The 14,924-nt window shown below is 54.6% G+C and overlaps 1 protein-coding gene across 2 annotated transcripts in view; it reads right to left on the reverse strand.

Moving 5' to 3' along the window:
* The window catches only part of PKD1 (polycystin 1, transient receptor potential channel interacting), a 77,953-nt gene that overhangs the window by 19,612 nt on the left and 43,417 nt on the right, over nucleotides 1-14,924 (reverse strand). The window contains exons 10-19 of one of the 2 annotated variants that reach the window (XM_027897237.1): nucleotides 14,224-14,504; nucleotides 12,869-13,618; nucleotides 11,764-11,895; nucleotides 10,050-10,225; nucleotides 9,538-9,671; nucleotides 5,419-9,041; nucleotides 4,550-4,696; nucleotides 2,762-2,905; nucleotides 1,807-2,086; nucleotides 149-365 (exon numbers count right to left, since the gene is read on the reverse strand). In XM_027897237.1, the coding sequence (XP_027753038.1) occupies nucleotides 149-365; nucleotides 1,807-2,086; nucleotides 2,762-2,905; nucleotides 4,550-4,696; nucleotides 5,419-9,041; nucleotides 9,538-9,671; nucleotides 10,050-10,225; nucleotides 11,764-11,895; nucleotides 12,869-13,618; nucleotides 14,224-14,504 (5,884 nt within the window). Of the gene's footprint in view, nucleotides 1-148; nucleotides 366-1,806; nucleotides 2,087-2,761; nucleotides 2,906-4,549; nucleotides 4,700-5,418; nucleotides 9,042-9,537; nucleotides 9,672-10,049; nucleotides 10,226-11,763; nucleotides 11,896-12,868; nucleotides 13,619-14,223; nucleotides 14,505-14,924 lie in introns of both variants that reach the window. The other variant, XM_027897236.1, reaches the window with a different exon arrangement.

Genomic DNA, 14,924 nt, shown 5'->3' on the forward strand with positions numbered 1-14,924 from the left:
TTCTCTGTACTGCCCTTCTGCTGAGCCTCCCCTCCCCTTCCTGCCAACAGCCTCTGCCAGGAGGCAGAACCTTTCACCCAGGACCCACCGAGCCCTTCAGGACAGGGACCCGGCGGCCCAGCCACGAGCCCGGGGTGTGATCCCTTACCTGTTCACGGCCACCACGGTGGCTCCCAGCTGGTCCTGCACCAGGACGGACACGGACACCTGGAAGCCGCTCTCGTGGAAGCCGGGGGGCAGGAAGGCGCCGTGCTCGGCTCGGCTGCCCTTGTAGAGGCAGAACTCGTGGAAGTGGCCGCGGCGGCGGCGCGAGGCCAGCAGGATGTACACCAGCGGGCCCTCCGCGTCCTCCGTGTCCCGCCAGCCTGCAAGGCAAACCCCCACGGGGGGCTGAGGGGGGCCAGGGCACGGGGGGGGCTGCACACACCTTCCCAAAGCCCGGTCCACCCGGCTGGGCCGTGCCCCTTCCCTCCCCCGGGGTGTCCCACCCCGCTCAGCCCTTCAGCATGGATGGGGTTTGGAGCAACCTGGGCTGGTGGAAGGTGTCCCTGCCCATGGCAGGGGGTGGCACTGGATGAGCTTTAAGGTCTCTTCCAACCCAAATCATTGCAGGCTTCTCTGATGATTCTATAGATCTGCCCTTGCTGCTGTCCCCAGCAAGGGTCACCCTGCTCTGGTGAGAGGGACAGTGTTTGGGTCCTGTTTAAAGGGGTTATGCAAAATCCATGATCAAAGTAAAAATAGGAATAACTCTCCTGGGACTGGGAACAGCACTGACCAAGGCCACGGCCTCTGTACAAGCCTCGTAAAGCCTGACAGAGGCTCAGCCCTCAGGCAGTTCAGCATCTCAGGAACAACTGAGCCAAGGATAAAACCTGCACAAAGGTTTCCTTGGAGATTCCAGGAATTTTGGGGAGTTTCCAGGGGCTGGGAAATGCCCTGTATGTTTGCCAGTGAGCCCCAGTGAAGGTGCTGGCTCTGCCAGGGCTCACTGAGCTGGACATCCACCAGTAGGTCTGTGTCCTGGTCTGTCACTTCAGCTTAAAAACAACCTAAGAGCTAAAATTCCCACCATTCCAAAGAGGGACGGGTTTCAGGATTATTCTGGATGGCTCAAAACATCCCGAAGTTACAGCCACACCACGCTGAACACGCTCTGCTGCTCCCCCAGCTCTGGTGACCCATCCCCTGGAAGCAGCAGCATCCATCCCCTCTCCGCGTGGCTTCCCGGCACTGTGCACAAACAGCTCTAATCTCTAACACTAATCATTTGGGGAAATCTGGTTTCCAGAGGCACTTAGTCCTTGGCCCAAGGCTACGGGACATCAGCCAGGCCACTTTCCCAAAGCTGGGCTCGTTGTTGCTGTCTCTGCAGCTGGTTGGGAAGGTAACTGCCGGCGGGAACATCCAGCCCACATGGCAGAGCTGGCCCCAGTGCTCTGTCCTTTGATTCTTCCCACATACATGTGACTCAGTTTTGGGCACCATCTTGTTTTTCCTGCACTGAAGCACCAGTTTCTTCCCCAAGAGGCAGTCTGGCCTGGGTGTCACCATTCAACTACAGGAATTAGGATTTATAAAACTGCCTGCCTGCTACCGTGAGTGTTAGAGCTCCGTAATTTGGGCACACAAAGCTGCTCACGGGCCAAGCTGCTTGGGAGCTCATCCCTGGCCAACAATGTCCTGGGGTAGGAGTCTGGGGTAAAGGAAACATCTGTGGGAAGAGCACCTGGCAACACTGGCCATGGGAAGGCTTCGCCCGTGAGGAGCAGGGAGGGCTGGCCGGTGCCCGCCCAGCGCTCTCACCTGCACACTCAAAGTGCACCTTCGTCATGAGCGCCCTGAGGGGTCCTTCGGGGGACAGGGAGCACCTTCCCCCCACGGGGGGCTGATTGGGGAGCAGGTCGATGGAGGCAAAGCCCTCCTCCCCCGTGGTGAGGTCTGTGATGTGCAGGGTGAAGGTGTAGCCCTCGCCATCCTTCAGCGCCCCTGGCCTCAGCACCAGGTTCATCCCCGTGTCCCCAGTGGAGGTCGTTGTTTTGTCCAGGACGAGAGACTTGTTCTTAAAGCTGTGTGCTGCCCACCTCTGCAGGGATGGAGAGACAGGAGAAGTTTTGTTTAAATCTGCAGTTATGTCCTCAAAATGTTTTCAGATTGAGTCTCTTATAAAAAGTAACAGATTTCTAGTGGGAGCGTCTGCCAAATTTGCAGTTGATAATTCAGCTTTAGTCTTGTGTGCTACAGCAACAAGAACTGGAACCTTTCCAAAATGTCTGGTGGGAATATTTCCACTGTGAGATCTACTTTAGTTTCTGGGATTACATCACCCTCCGACAGAATATTTCATAATACAGAGTACAAAACACAGGAAATAAATGAAGGACTGGTGGAGTCTCCACGGGATACCATGCTTTTTTATAAGCTTCAAGCTGAACATGGCCTGGGTGGTTACTGTTAATAGCACAAACATACAATTGTGATAACAAGAGAAACAGTGAGATAACCAGGCAGAAAATGCCAGGCAAGGACATGCTGGGCTTGCTGGGAGCAACAGGACTTCCCGTTCTGAGACCTGCTCCACTCCACAGGCTGCAGGGATGCTGTGCAGTGGAATCAGGAACCAGAGGAGGGCAGGAGGTACTCGGGGCATCAGGAGAGACTAAACCAACTCTGCTTGAGCCACCAGAATAACAGGCAAAATGCCAGCCAGCATGGAGGAAAAACCCTTTACCAAAGGTGAAGCAAAGGGCAGTGACTTTACCCCAAGCTTGGAGTCGTTGTGACAGTTCTGGCAGGTCCCCTCCAGGTAGACGTAGGAGCTCTTGCTGACTTCGTAGACAGACTGAGCCTTGCAGGAAACACACTCCAGGGACACGATAGGGACTCCTCCCCTCTTGATGAACACCTGGGAAAGCAAGAGGCTCCATCAGAAGATGTGACACCAAAATCCAGACATCTAAAATGTAAGGACACATCCACGCACCTGAATCTGAAAGGGGGAATGGCTCTGCACCAGCCCAGCCTATGCTAAGGAAACAGCAGGAAGGGATTCCCAAAGGATTTTCCAGTCAGATTTAAGCTACATCAGTGCTCTTACACTGCCCAGTTCTGTCACTGGTTTTCAAGAGCCACTCGATGCCAAACTGGGCCAATTCAGGTCATTCTGGATTTACTTTATCTATACTTTAACAACATAAATTGCTTTCTAAAGGTCCCTGTGGTCCCCTGTGCTGAATTCCCTGCAAACCCTGCTTTGGCTGTAGGTTAGGGATGGAAGAACCACCTTTTCCAGAGAGCAGCACGTTGTTCCAGGCTTTTAGCTGGAATCTAACTGCACTTCTCAAGATATCTACCACACCTTCCTGGCAGAGCACCCAGAGAGAGCAGAGGCACCGGTGGCTCAGACACAACAGCTATTGAGCTCTGACCCCTGTACTTTGTCTAAATTCCTTTAATCCCCCAGGAAACAGGCCTGTCCAGCCTTGGACAGAGCCCTCTGTCCTGGCATAACGAGCATTATGAATTCAAAGACAGTAATGAAGACATTGTTTAACATGGCAGACTCTTAAAAGAGGATAAATACTCCCCAGCATTAAGCCTGAGAGCATTGAAGCTCCATTCATTCCTCCAGTATTTGCAAATTTCCTGCGACACTGGGATCATTGTTTTGCGCTCGCGCATGGAAACCAGATAGTACGGAATGTCCTTGAAAGACTATCAATTTCATTTTTTTTTCTTTTCATCCTCCAGCTCTGGTTTCAAACCCCCGGCAGTAAGAGTTTCCACTTCCAGAGTAACTACACCTCTAATTGCCAAGTGCACCAGATGAATGTTCCTGACACGAACCGTCGGGCTGCGGGTGCGCTTGGCCTTGGGCTTGATGTGACATAAACAACATGCACTTAAGAAAATCCTCCTTTCGCAAAATTTGGAAGGAGAGAAGAGAGGAACTGTTGACAGTAGAACTAAGCACCAGCTCTTAGGAAGCTCTCTCTGGGCAAAAACCAGGGAAGACCCTGGTGCTGTGGCATGTGAAGAGCCAGGACTGCACAAATACCGGGAGAGTCACCAACCAAGGCTGGACTCCTTCGCTGGTCCATGGTGGGACTCGATGATCTTAGAGATCTTTTCCATTACATGATTCTGTACAGAAACTAAAAGGACTTGGCAGGACAAGCAAGAAGTGCTGCCCAAGAAAGATGACTGTAAGATGATTCTATCACAGAAATACCAGTGTCTGCTCCTACCAATGACCTGGACGAGACCAGTTACAGAGCCCCAGTGATGCCCTAAAATCTGGGGACTAATTCTTCCCTGGGAGGGTGGTGAGGCTGCCCAGAGAAGCTGTGGCTGCCCCATCCCTGGAAGTGTCCAAGGCCAGGTTAGGCAAGACTTGGAGCAACCTGGGCTAGTGGAAGGTGTCCCTGCCCATGGCAGGAGGTGGAAAGTCCTTCCAACCCAACCATTCTACAGTTCTGTGACTCCCAGTTTGGCTGTGTCCAGCCACAGGCACCCAGGGAGAGAAGAGACAGCTGTCCGTGGTACGTACGGTTTGGTTGGTGGCCTCAGGACTCATCCCCCCCTTCCTGATGGTGAGGTCGAACGTGTACTCCACATCTGCTTCTAATTCAGCTTTGGGAATTGTGACAATTCCTTCACTGGCACTGAAATTCAGAGAGCACCCTGCAGCCGAGCTCTGCTTGCAAGGAGAAAAGAACTTTCAAACCCTCCTTGGTACGGGTGCAAGTCGGGTTAGTCCACAGCCAAAACATTCAGGTCCACACAGAGCCACTGCCACAGACCTTGCTGTGCAGTGCCACCACTGGGGTGGGAGAAACAGGGTGTGTGTGGACAATAAAACACATCATCCTACTCTTCAGGTTAGTAAACAGTACTTGGAATACTCCTGTGTTTCATCTGAGCTTCAGATTCATATTTTATAGCAATTAATTCTTCATTAAATAGCTTATAAACATTGCCAAGAAACACAAAAAGCTCCCATTAAACCAAAAGGTCTAATCCACAGACACTCCACATCTTTCTATTTTGAGGCAAATACAGAAAACACGACATTTTTACAAGCAAAAGAATCCCACATTAAGTCACAAAGTGCTCCTGAGGTGGACCTCCCATCAGGATCTGCAGGGCAGTTCTCCCTTGCCCCTCCATCAGTGCAGGGTCAGACCACTGCAGCATGTGAGGACAGTGACCTGCTTGTGACCGCAGCTTGCAGTCACTTGACCTCTCCAAAGTCTAACTCTGTCCCCTGATGGCATCAGAGACATTTAACTGTTAATGGGAGAGGGACCAGAGCCCTCATCCCCCAGAACTGCAGTCAGCAGCTATTTCAAGCCAGACACGTTTGCAGTGGAGCTGACGTGCAGCTGGAGCTCCCTGGCTGTGCAAGACTGCTCTTACCTTGGAGGAGTATGTACAGGACCACTCGTACCACAGCGGGGTCTGTTCACCATCATCCAGGTTCGGGTCATAGGACTTCTCCCCGTCCAAGATTAAGTCCTGAGTGTTGGACCATACACGGTACGACCCCCCATCGATGATTGGGACCAGCTTGCTCGGGATCACAGTCACATTGGCAAAGATGCTTTTGGACAGCGGGGTGTCTCCAAAGGAGACAATAAACATGAAGCAATAGTTCCCAACTTCCAGGGCGAGCTTGGGGATAACCAGCTGGGGCCTGTTCACGTCAACGTTCGGCAGCCGGATCCTGCTGGAGTCGTCCAGGTCCATGCAGCTGGGTGCTCGGTAGATCTCCCACAGGTGCTCTGTCTGGTACTTGATGCACCCCCGGAGGTCAATCTGTGCCTCCAGGTAGTTCCTCTGGGATCGCTTCATGACTACCTGGGGGGGCAAGGCCAGCTCCACCTCCGGCTCCTCGCACTCCAGGACTCTGACGGTGACGGTGAGCTGGGCTATGAAGAAGCTGATGAGATTGGTGGCATTCACCTCCACCAGGTAATCCCCGGGGCTCAGGTAGGAATAGTTGGCCACTGCAACCCTGGTTGTTTGAGCGGAAGAACCATCCCCAAAGCTCCACAAGAACTCAACGCTCCTGCTGCTGGGCACCACCGTGGCTTCAAACAGTGCCGTCCTGTTGACAAAGGCGTTGGAGGCAGAGAGGGAGACCTGGACTATCGGGTCTTGGACCTGGATTGTTCTGGTGATATTGACACTTCCCAAGTCATTGAAGGCACTGAGGTGAATCTCAAGCAGCCCTGCAGCTTCTGGAGTGTAGGAAACACTCTCTCCTGACACAGTGACCACGGACCGACTTTGCTCTTTCCAGAGGGAGAAGCGCCAGGAGAAGGACACACGGGAGCCGCTCCCCACACGGGCGCTGAAGCTCTTCTCCGTGCCCGTGGGGATGCCCTCCTCGCAGCAGTTCAGGAGCCTGACATCCCGGATGGCCTCCAGGACAGAGATAAGCACCTGGGCGTGGGCGATGCTGATCTGGTTCTGCACGGTCACAGTCACCAAATAATCGCCGCTCTTGGTGAACTCGTGGGTGTACCGGGACCCGTTGAGCACCACGGAGTAGTCCCCACTTATGCTCACCAGGTAACTCACAGAGGTGCCTGACAACATCCTGATCACAAAGGTGACCTGTTCCCCTGGCTCCACCACCTTCTTGCTGGCGAGAAATTCCAGACCTTGGATCCTGTCCAGCACTGAGATATTCCTGCTGGCCAGAGCCCAGCTGATGTCGTTGGACGCGTTCAGATGGACTGTGTAGAGCCCTGCTGTGGGGAACGTGACTGCCACAGACTGGCCAGTCAAGGTGCCATTGGGAACCTCCCAAAGCCAGGTCACTTCAGTTCCTTTCTGCAGCTCCCCCTCAAAGACCACGGTGGAGCCTGATGAGACGTACCTGCAGTCCAGCTCTGCTGTCCCTATACTCAGCCCCTCTATAACCTCCTCTATATAGACAGAAATTGTTGAATTGGTTGAATTCAGCTTGTTTTCTGCTCCGACGACGACCTCCATCACCCCAGGGCTTTGGAAGGAGTGTATAATGAAGGGTTCAGAAGTAACAGGAGAGGAGCCATCCTCGAGGTACCACACGTACGTGATGCCAGTGCCACTGGTTATGGTGGCACTTATGTTAACAGAGGCATTAATAGCAGCTGGGTTGGGGAAGGCGTAGGGCTTTAGGAGACCGAGGCTTTCAACAAACTCCAGTGTCCTGTTAACGGTGGCACATCCCAGCATATTGGTGGCCTTCAGATAGACAGTGTAGTTCCCAGCTTCGGGGACGCTGAAGGAGAAGGTTTTCCCAGTGGAGGTTTGCACAGCACTGCCATCCCGGTGCACCACCCAGCTGTAGGAGATGTTCGTTCCCTCTCTCACCACGGCCTGCAGATGGAGCGTTTTGTTTGTTGGGAAATACATGTCCTCCACCAGGTCACCGCTGGCCACCTGCAGGCCCTCAATCTGCTCCAGGACGTAGACGTAGATGCTGTCCTGCAACGAGCTGATCTTGTTCTCCGCTGTCACAATGACGTTGAACGTGCCCACGGACCGGAAAGTGTAGGAAATCGTGGAGGAGCCTTGGATAGGGGTGCACCGGTCGCAGAGGATCCACGAGTAGCGGATGGCAGTGCCAGCCACAAGGGTGGCTACGAAACTCACCGACCCGTTCAGCGGCACCACTGTCCTGCCGGCATTGATGGTCAGGCCAAAGAGCCGGCGTTTCACGGTGACGTCGATGGTGGTCTCGTTAGAGCTCACGTCGTTCTGGCCCATCACAGTAATGCTGTAGTGGCCCGTGCTGTTGTAGGAGTGGGTGGCGACTTGCCCAGGCTGGGTAGTGCCATCTCCAAAGTCCCAGCAGTAACTCACTTTGGTTCCATTCATGCTGGCAGAGAACAGGTAGATCTGGTTCAGCTCCAAAACATTTGTCCCGTTATATTCAATCTTCGCTACCCCAACTGGTTCCTGGACTTCCACAAACGCTGTGTCATTGTTGAAAGAGACGTTGTTGGAGACGGTCACTGTGACCAGGAAGACCCCTGTGTTCTTGTAGGTGTAGGTCACCTCAGTCCCACTCGACCTGGCGGACTCGTTGTTGCCGAAATCCCAGCGGTAACGATACTGGTAGGGGGGCACGGCACTGACCTGGAAGGTGCTCTCTTCCCCAAGCCTCACGAACTGCTTGGAAGGGAGGAGGGTGACGTTGACTATCTCCGGCTCCACACACACGCTGGTGAAATAGTGAGCCTTGTTAAACCTGCTGGAGAGAGTCAGGGACAGCAGGAAAGTCCCGCTCCGGGTGAAGTTGTGCGTCACCCCAGGGTCCCCACTGACTGTGACGTTGGATGAGCCATCTCCGAAAGTCCAGTCGAAGATGTACTCCTCGGGATTCCCTGTCACGTAGGCGGTGAGCTGCACGTCCGGGTGCTCCGGGATGCACGAAGTTGGCTCTATCTTGAGCACCTCCAGGACAAATATCCGAACAGGGACGGTCTGGGAGACGGAGTTCACAGGATTCACAGCCGTCACGTTCACGGTGCAGTTGATGTCCTTTATGTACACGTGTTCTACCACCGGCTCCTGAGTCCTCAGCACCGTGCCATCCCCCAGGTCGAACACCCAGGTGATGCTGTCCCCGGTCTGCACGGAGGCGTTGATGGTGACAGGCGCTCCCAGCTCTGCCGCCTCGCCCGCGGAAACTCGGAGCCCAGAGATCTCTTCGAACACCTGGTAGCACTCCACCGTCTCCACGCTGCTCACGGTGTTGTTGGCTGTCACGGTGACGTTGTACACCCCTCTCTGGGCGTAGCTGTAGGTCACTGTAGGCTGGATCTCTGTGAGCAGGGGGGACCCGTCCCCGAAGTCCCAGGTGTACACGACGCCATAGGGGGACGGCAGTGCACGGGCTCGGAAGGTCACCGGGCGCCTCACGACTAAAACTTCCTCCTCTGCTTCCACCTTCACATCCACCAGGTAACTGTGGATGTGAACTGGGGTCAAGTGCGTGAGGTTTTCGAACTGGTTGGACACGACAACCATCAGGGCATATTCTCCTGCATGGGAAGAGAGCGGAGCAAGACCAGGGTGAGGACGTGCCTGCCTGCCCCTGTGCTGGGCACACCCCAGCCTTTCCCTGCTCTGGCCCAGGACCAGCAGGAATTACAGCAGGCCATGTGTGTGAGGACCAAACACCAAGTAAGGAGCCAGTCCAACAGAGAAGAGATTTTCTTTCTCTTTGCCCACAGAACAGACCCTTCCTGTCGCCCACCCCTCCCACCAGCACAGTGCTCACCCTGCCCCTCGTCCGACCACTGAGACCGCCCAAAAATGGACTGTGTGTGGTGGACTTGCTTCTTACAGCGTGGCCAAACCTCTCCAAGAAACAGAGTTATCGAGGATGGCAACTGCAGACTTCCAGTCACTCTGGCTGTTCGCTCAGGAACAAGGTAATGACTTCCATGCCTTGGTTTTATTGGATGGTGTCTCATAGCCCTCTCATAACAAAAATACCTGAGCCCCTTCTTCCCCAAAGAACCTTTCTGACCATACCTGGGTCTTGGTAGATGTGTGAAACATTGTGCTCAATGACAACCTCATGGACATTGGGATCAGGAACAAGGAAAGACTTGTTATAGGGAGGTTTGAACAGGTATGTCTCCTGGACACCATCTCCAAAATCCCACCTGGAGAAACAGGTAAACAGTGTTACACTGCACAACAGGAGAATCATGGCAATCCCTGAGGAATCCTGGCCTGTCTTTCAGGTCAGGACTGGGTTTTCCAATGGAAACATAGGAAGCAGCACGACAAATATCAAAGCAGTAGTTGTGCCTGATGCTGAGAGGAGCACAGGAGGAGGAACCCAATATTAGACCAGTGTTGCAATACTTTAAAAGAGTGAACTGAACTACAGGTCCCAGCCAGTCTGACTGACCCACACTCACAGGGATTTCAAATTAACTGGGCAGCATCTGAGAGATGGACCAGTTGGCCCTGGGAAGAGAAGCAGTGCAGGCGAGGTAAGGTACGCACAGAAAGATCCCAAGTAGCAAAGGACTCACAGGAACAGAGCCTCCACAGCCGAATCAACGTGGACCCTCGCCGTGAGCTCCACCGTGCTGTTCTGGGGCAGGACGGGCAGGACACCCAGCACCGTCAGGTTCTTCATCTTATTCATCATCTCCACCGTGACATTGTAATTGACCGTGAAGTTACTGACGTGGTTGGAGGCGGTGAGCTGGGAAGGACAGCGGGACAGAGGCTGTGTTGGGGATCACCTCATTGTGCTGCCCTCCCTGAGCGTGGGGCTTCACTGGACTGAAGATGTGCCACCAGGCAGGCGAGCTGGCCAGTGCAGAGAAGAGTGGCCCCGGGGGCAGGGAGGCAGGGCAGGAGCCTGGATGGCACTGGAAAGCAGCCTAGGCTGGCAGGTCACCCACCTGGCAAAGCCACCTCCTGCTGGAACCACCAGTACAGTCAGTCCAAGGAAGGACTGGTGCTACAGCAAGAGGGAAGGAGAGGAGCTTCTCATCCAGAGGCTCCTCTGGCTCTGAACTTGCCGGTTCCCCACATGCCCTGCACACTGTCTCCAGCTGCTGAGCACAGGCCACCAAGGGGACAACAGACACCTTGGGACAGTGGCAGATGAGTAGCTTCAAGCACAGAGAGCAGGGATGGGAGAGGCTCATAAAACCAAGCACATGAAGTGCACCTCCAGGATCCTGGGGTGGTGGGCACAGAGAGAGAGAGCAAGGCTGGGCCAAGGAGGGAAATGGAGGCAAGAGATGGAAGAGGCACAACAGAAATAGAGCAGGATCCTCAAGATTATTTAGGCAGGAAACACTGACAGGGCACCTGGTGACAGAGCATCTTGCCACCTCCTCACCTGCAGGAGCTGCTGACAGAGGGATCCTTCAAACAACGTTGAGTAGAGACGTCCCACCCCAACATGAAAGAGAAGTTCGTGTCTAGGCTCCTGTAACCGCTACACTGAACCCAGTGCCCCCAGGATAATGGCACCTTGTCAGCTCTGTAAGTGAAAGCGCCCCAGGCTTGTCAGCACCGTGCTCCACCCAGCAAATTAGTGCTGCACCAAGCAAATTAGAGCTAGCATGGCCTTGGAGCTGGGGCTGGCATCTTGGAGCTGGGGCTGGCATCTCCTCAGGGAGCCAAGTCACCCTGCAAGAGGATCAAGCACCTTGGACCAGAGCAGACTCCACCTGGCAGTACAGGGCATGACACAGAGAGATGTTCTGGCCAAACTCCTGTTCCACAACACACACCTCCCCTGGCACAGACTCTCTGCTCCATCCTTCTGGGGCCAGGACAAAAACCCAGTTCCAGTCTGCATCAGGAGAAAGAGAACAGGACCGAGAACAGAAGAGCTTGTGGGAGAAGGTCTGTCCTGCCTACAGTTTGCATCCTGCCTCTGCCTGGTTCTGAATCCGTATCTCCTGTCTCCCAGAGCAGGGGCTCCCTGCCTCATTCCTGCTGGGGAGGAGGAAGCACAGACACTCCATAAGCAGAAAGGAGAACAAGGGGAAAAGAGGAGAAAGCAAAGATGAGGAATAAAGTGAAGTAACGGCAGAACAGAAGAAACTTATTTGCATTGCAAGAGCAGCTCAGTCAGAAATAGCAGATGAGCTCATTGGGAGCACAGCAAAAACCTCAGCTCAATTCTGCTTTCTCCTCTCCCTGCTGCTCTTCCCGCTGAGTTTGTGGGATGAGATGGAAACCCAGGGATGAAATGGTATCATGGGAAAGGCCTTGGCTTACCGAAAGCTTGTACACGGCTGGGCTTTGGTAGATAACGTTGAAGACAACATTGTAAAAAGTGAAAGATGGCTTATCATCTACTGTCCATCGGAAAGTCACATCTGACCCAGCCTCCATCACAGGGATGTAGCTCTGAAAGGCATGAGAACATTTCACACTAGTGCAAGAGAAAAGCATGCCCAGCACTTCCCAGGAGATCTCCAGCTGAACTGGAGAGGGAGCAGAGCCAGACTGGGAGGCACCTCACACCCTCAGAGCATGGCACAGAGGTGACACATCGTCTGTGGCTCTGCTGCTGATGGAGAAATGCAGACCCTGACCAGCAGAGCAGGGAGCAGACCCCACACTCCCTGCTCCCACAGCCCAGCACCCTGCTCTTGTGATCAGGTCTAAAAAACCTCCTTCTATGTTCACAGAAACAACTCGGCTTTAGCTACACCTGTAAGCTCAGCCTCTGACCCTCGCCCATGGATGGTGCCTGACCCCCTGACCTGCCCTGTCCTCACTCCAATAGTGCCTCCTGAGCAGACTGTGGCAGCCAGGAAGGGCGAGACCAAGAGGTGCAGGCGCAGGATCTGCCGGAAGCAGCCAGAGCTTGAACAGAGCGTTTGGGGCAGCTGCTGAACAGGTTCCCAGGGCTGCAGCTCTGGGGACAGGGGGCTGGAAAACAAAAGGACTGGAAATGCCAGAGGAACCCCAAGACTTGGACAGACGAAGCTGTTTTACAGCTTCAGCCAGCTGATGTGAGGATTTAGTAGAGCAAATCTGAACACCTCGGCAAGTCAAAAGAAGGTCAGTACTGGCCTTTCATAATGCCTCTGGTTTCCTGTGGAAGTTGAAAGCCAGAATCCCCCTCGCAGGAGCTACTGCCTTACCTCTGAGGGGATTCAAGGGAACGTACAGCCAAGCTGCCTTCCTGCTGGAGAGCACCAGTGCTTGTGCCACATGCCTGTGTCTGCAGCAGCGCGGGCAGCACGGCCTGGGAGCTGAGCAGCAAGCAGTGCTCCCCCAGCCCAGCCTCCCCAGAGCCAAACACACACCCTACAGGCTAAAGGGGAAGGCTGAAAACCCAGCTGATGAACTAAGGGCAGCGGCCAGCACTCACCACCCGTGTGTTCAGCAGGACCCTGCTCTCGGGGTCCGGGGTGGCCCTCAGCCCGCGGATCGGCTCCTCCACCTTCACCGTGACCGTGATGTTCTGGGAGCTCACGGCGTTCTCCGCCACCAGCACGTGGGTGCTGAGCCCCTCCCTGAGGCCGCTCAGCTGCACCACAGCAAACCAGGTGTCGTTGTTCTCCCTGGCACACTGCGCCGTGAGCGCGGCCACGGCCGCCGGGCAGGCCCCCGTGAAGGGCACGGTGCGGTTGTCCCCCAGCCAGGTGGCTGTGGCGTTCGCCCCCGAGGACAGTTTGAGCACCAGGGTGGTGTGGTTGGTGGGCAGGTAGACCCTGCTGCCCTGGGGAGCGGGGTGGATGACACGCAGGCCCGACACCCGTGAGGCCACCCAGAAGCTGCAGGACAGGTTGGCGCCGAAGGCCCCGTTGTCCACGCTGGCTCTGACCGAGTAGAGGCCGGGATGGTCCAGCCCCGCGTTGTGGGGGCTGAGCAGCGGCACCAGCTGCTCCTCGGCATAGCGGACACGCAGGGAGCACACGGAGCTGTTCACCCAGGGGGGATCCACGGAGCCTTCGGGCAGGCCCAGCGCCCACGCGGAGGAGTTCCCACGGAGGATGCTGGCTCTGGACGGGGACGTGGCACTGGGCTGGCACTGCAGGAAGGAGCCCGAGACTGCATTGTGCTGGATGCTGAAGACATCCCCAGCCCTGACAAAGATATTTTCTTCTCTGAATGAGACCTGCGAAGAGTGGAGACATTTTTGGATTAAGAGCACTCAGCACCCAGCTCCTGCCTGGGCATGATGCTGGATGTCCTGCCAAGTGGAAACCAACAGAAAAGCTGCAGATCTAAACACAGCACAAGGAGACCTTTGTGCTCCACCTCCACTGGGTTAATGCCATGGGAATGGCCCAGGGAATCTGCACGGCCTTTTCATAGAATCGTGGAACCACAGAATGGGTTGGGTTGGGAAGGACCTGAAAGATGATCTCATTCCACTCCCTGCCACGGGCAGGGACACCTTCCACCAGCCCAGGTTGCTCCAAGCCCCATCCAACCTGGCCTTGGACACTTTCAGGGATGGGGCAGCCACAGCTTCTCTGGGCAACCTGTGCCAGGGCCTGCCCACCCTCTTTGGACCCCTCTGACCAACTATGCTTGGCAACAGGTTACTGCAGGGAGCCCATGGCTTGGAGCTGTGTGGTGGCACGTGTGACACTGGGCACATCCTTTCATTCCAGTGGACTTCAGTGTCTCCATCTGCCACAACCCAAATTTACCCAAAGCCCTCAGGAGAAAACTGCCCCACCTACCCTCTGGTTACAACAGCTGGTAAACACTGACCTGATACTGGGAAGGGGGGCCAGCTGGTACTGTAAAGAGAAATTCCTGGGTGAGTTGATAGCTGAGCTGGCTGTGGTTGGGCTGCAGGGACCCGGGGGCAGGGCTGCTGGCAGAGGAACCATTGCTGGCACACTCGGTGGCGTTGCAGCAGTTGTTGTGGGACGAGCACAGATCAGTCAAATGACACCACTGGAAACCAGGAGGACATTCCAGCAGCGTCCAGTTCCCGTCATCCTGAGCTGGGTGGAACGGTTCTGTAGCATTGTTTCCCTCCTGGTGGTCTGGAAGAAGTGAAAAAGAAAGCAGAGATCACCATTCTCAAAAGGAACACTCCTGGTGCACTTCATTCCTCCAAATCCACCATTTTTTCCACTCTGATGATGGCTCCACTCTTAGTAAAAGCTGAAACTGCAGCATGTGCTGGTGCTACTGAAGTGCCTCGTTTTACTGGAAAAATTCACAAAGATCATTAAAACCAAAGTTGTTTCTTTTCCAGCGAGAACACACTAATTTGCACTCTAAAAGAGATCTGTGCTCGAGCAAAAGCAAGTCCAAGAGAAAGCAGAGCTGGCTTTGACTTTGAAAACACATTAAGCAACTTTTCTGAAGTTAATGTTTCCATGTCAAAGTATCAGCTTGTCAGTGTCAAAAAAGATCCTTTTGTAACCAGCCAACCCCACAGCTACAACAAACATTCTGCT

Source organism: Empidonax traillii, unplaced genomic scaffold, assembly GCF_003031625.1.
Source record: "Empidonax traillii isolate 1590-97213 ecotype Southwest subspecies unplaced genomic scaffold, ASM303162v1 scaffold534:size827195, whole genome shotgun sequence".
In the NCBI taxonomy this organism is placed as follows: domain Eukaryota; kingdom Metazoa; phylum Chordata; class Aves; order Passeriformes; family Tyrannidae; genus Empidonax; species Empidonax traillii.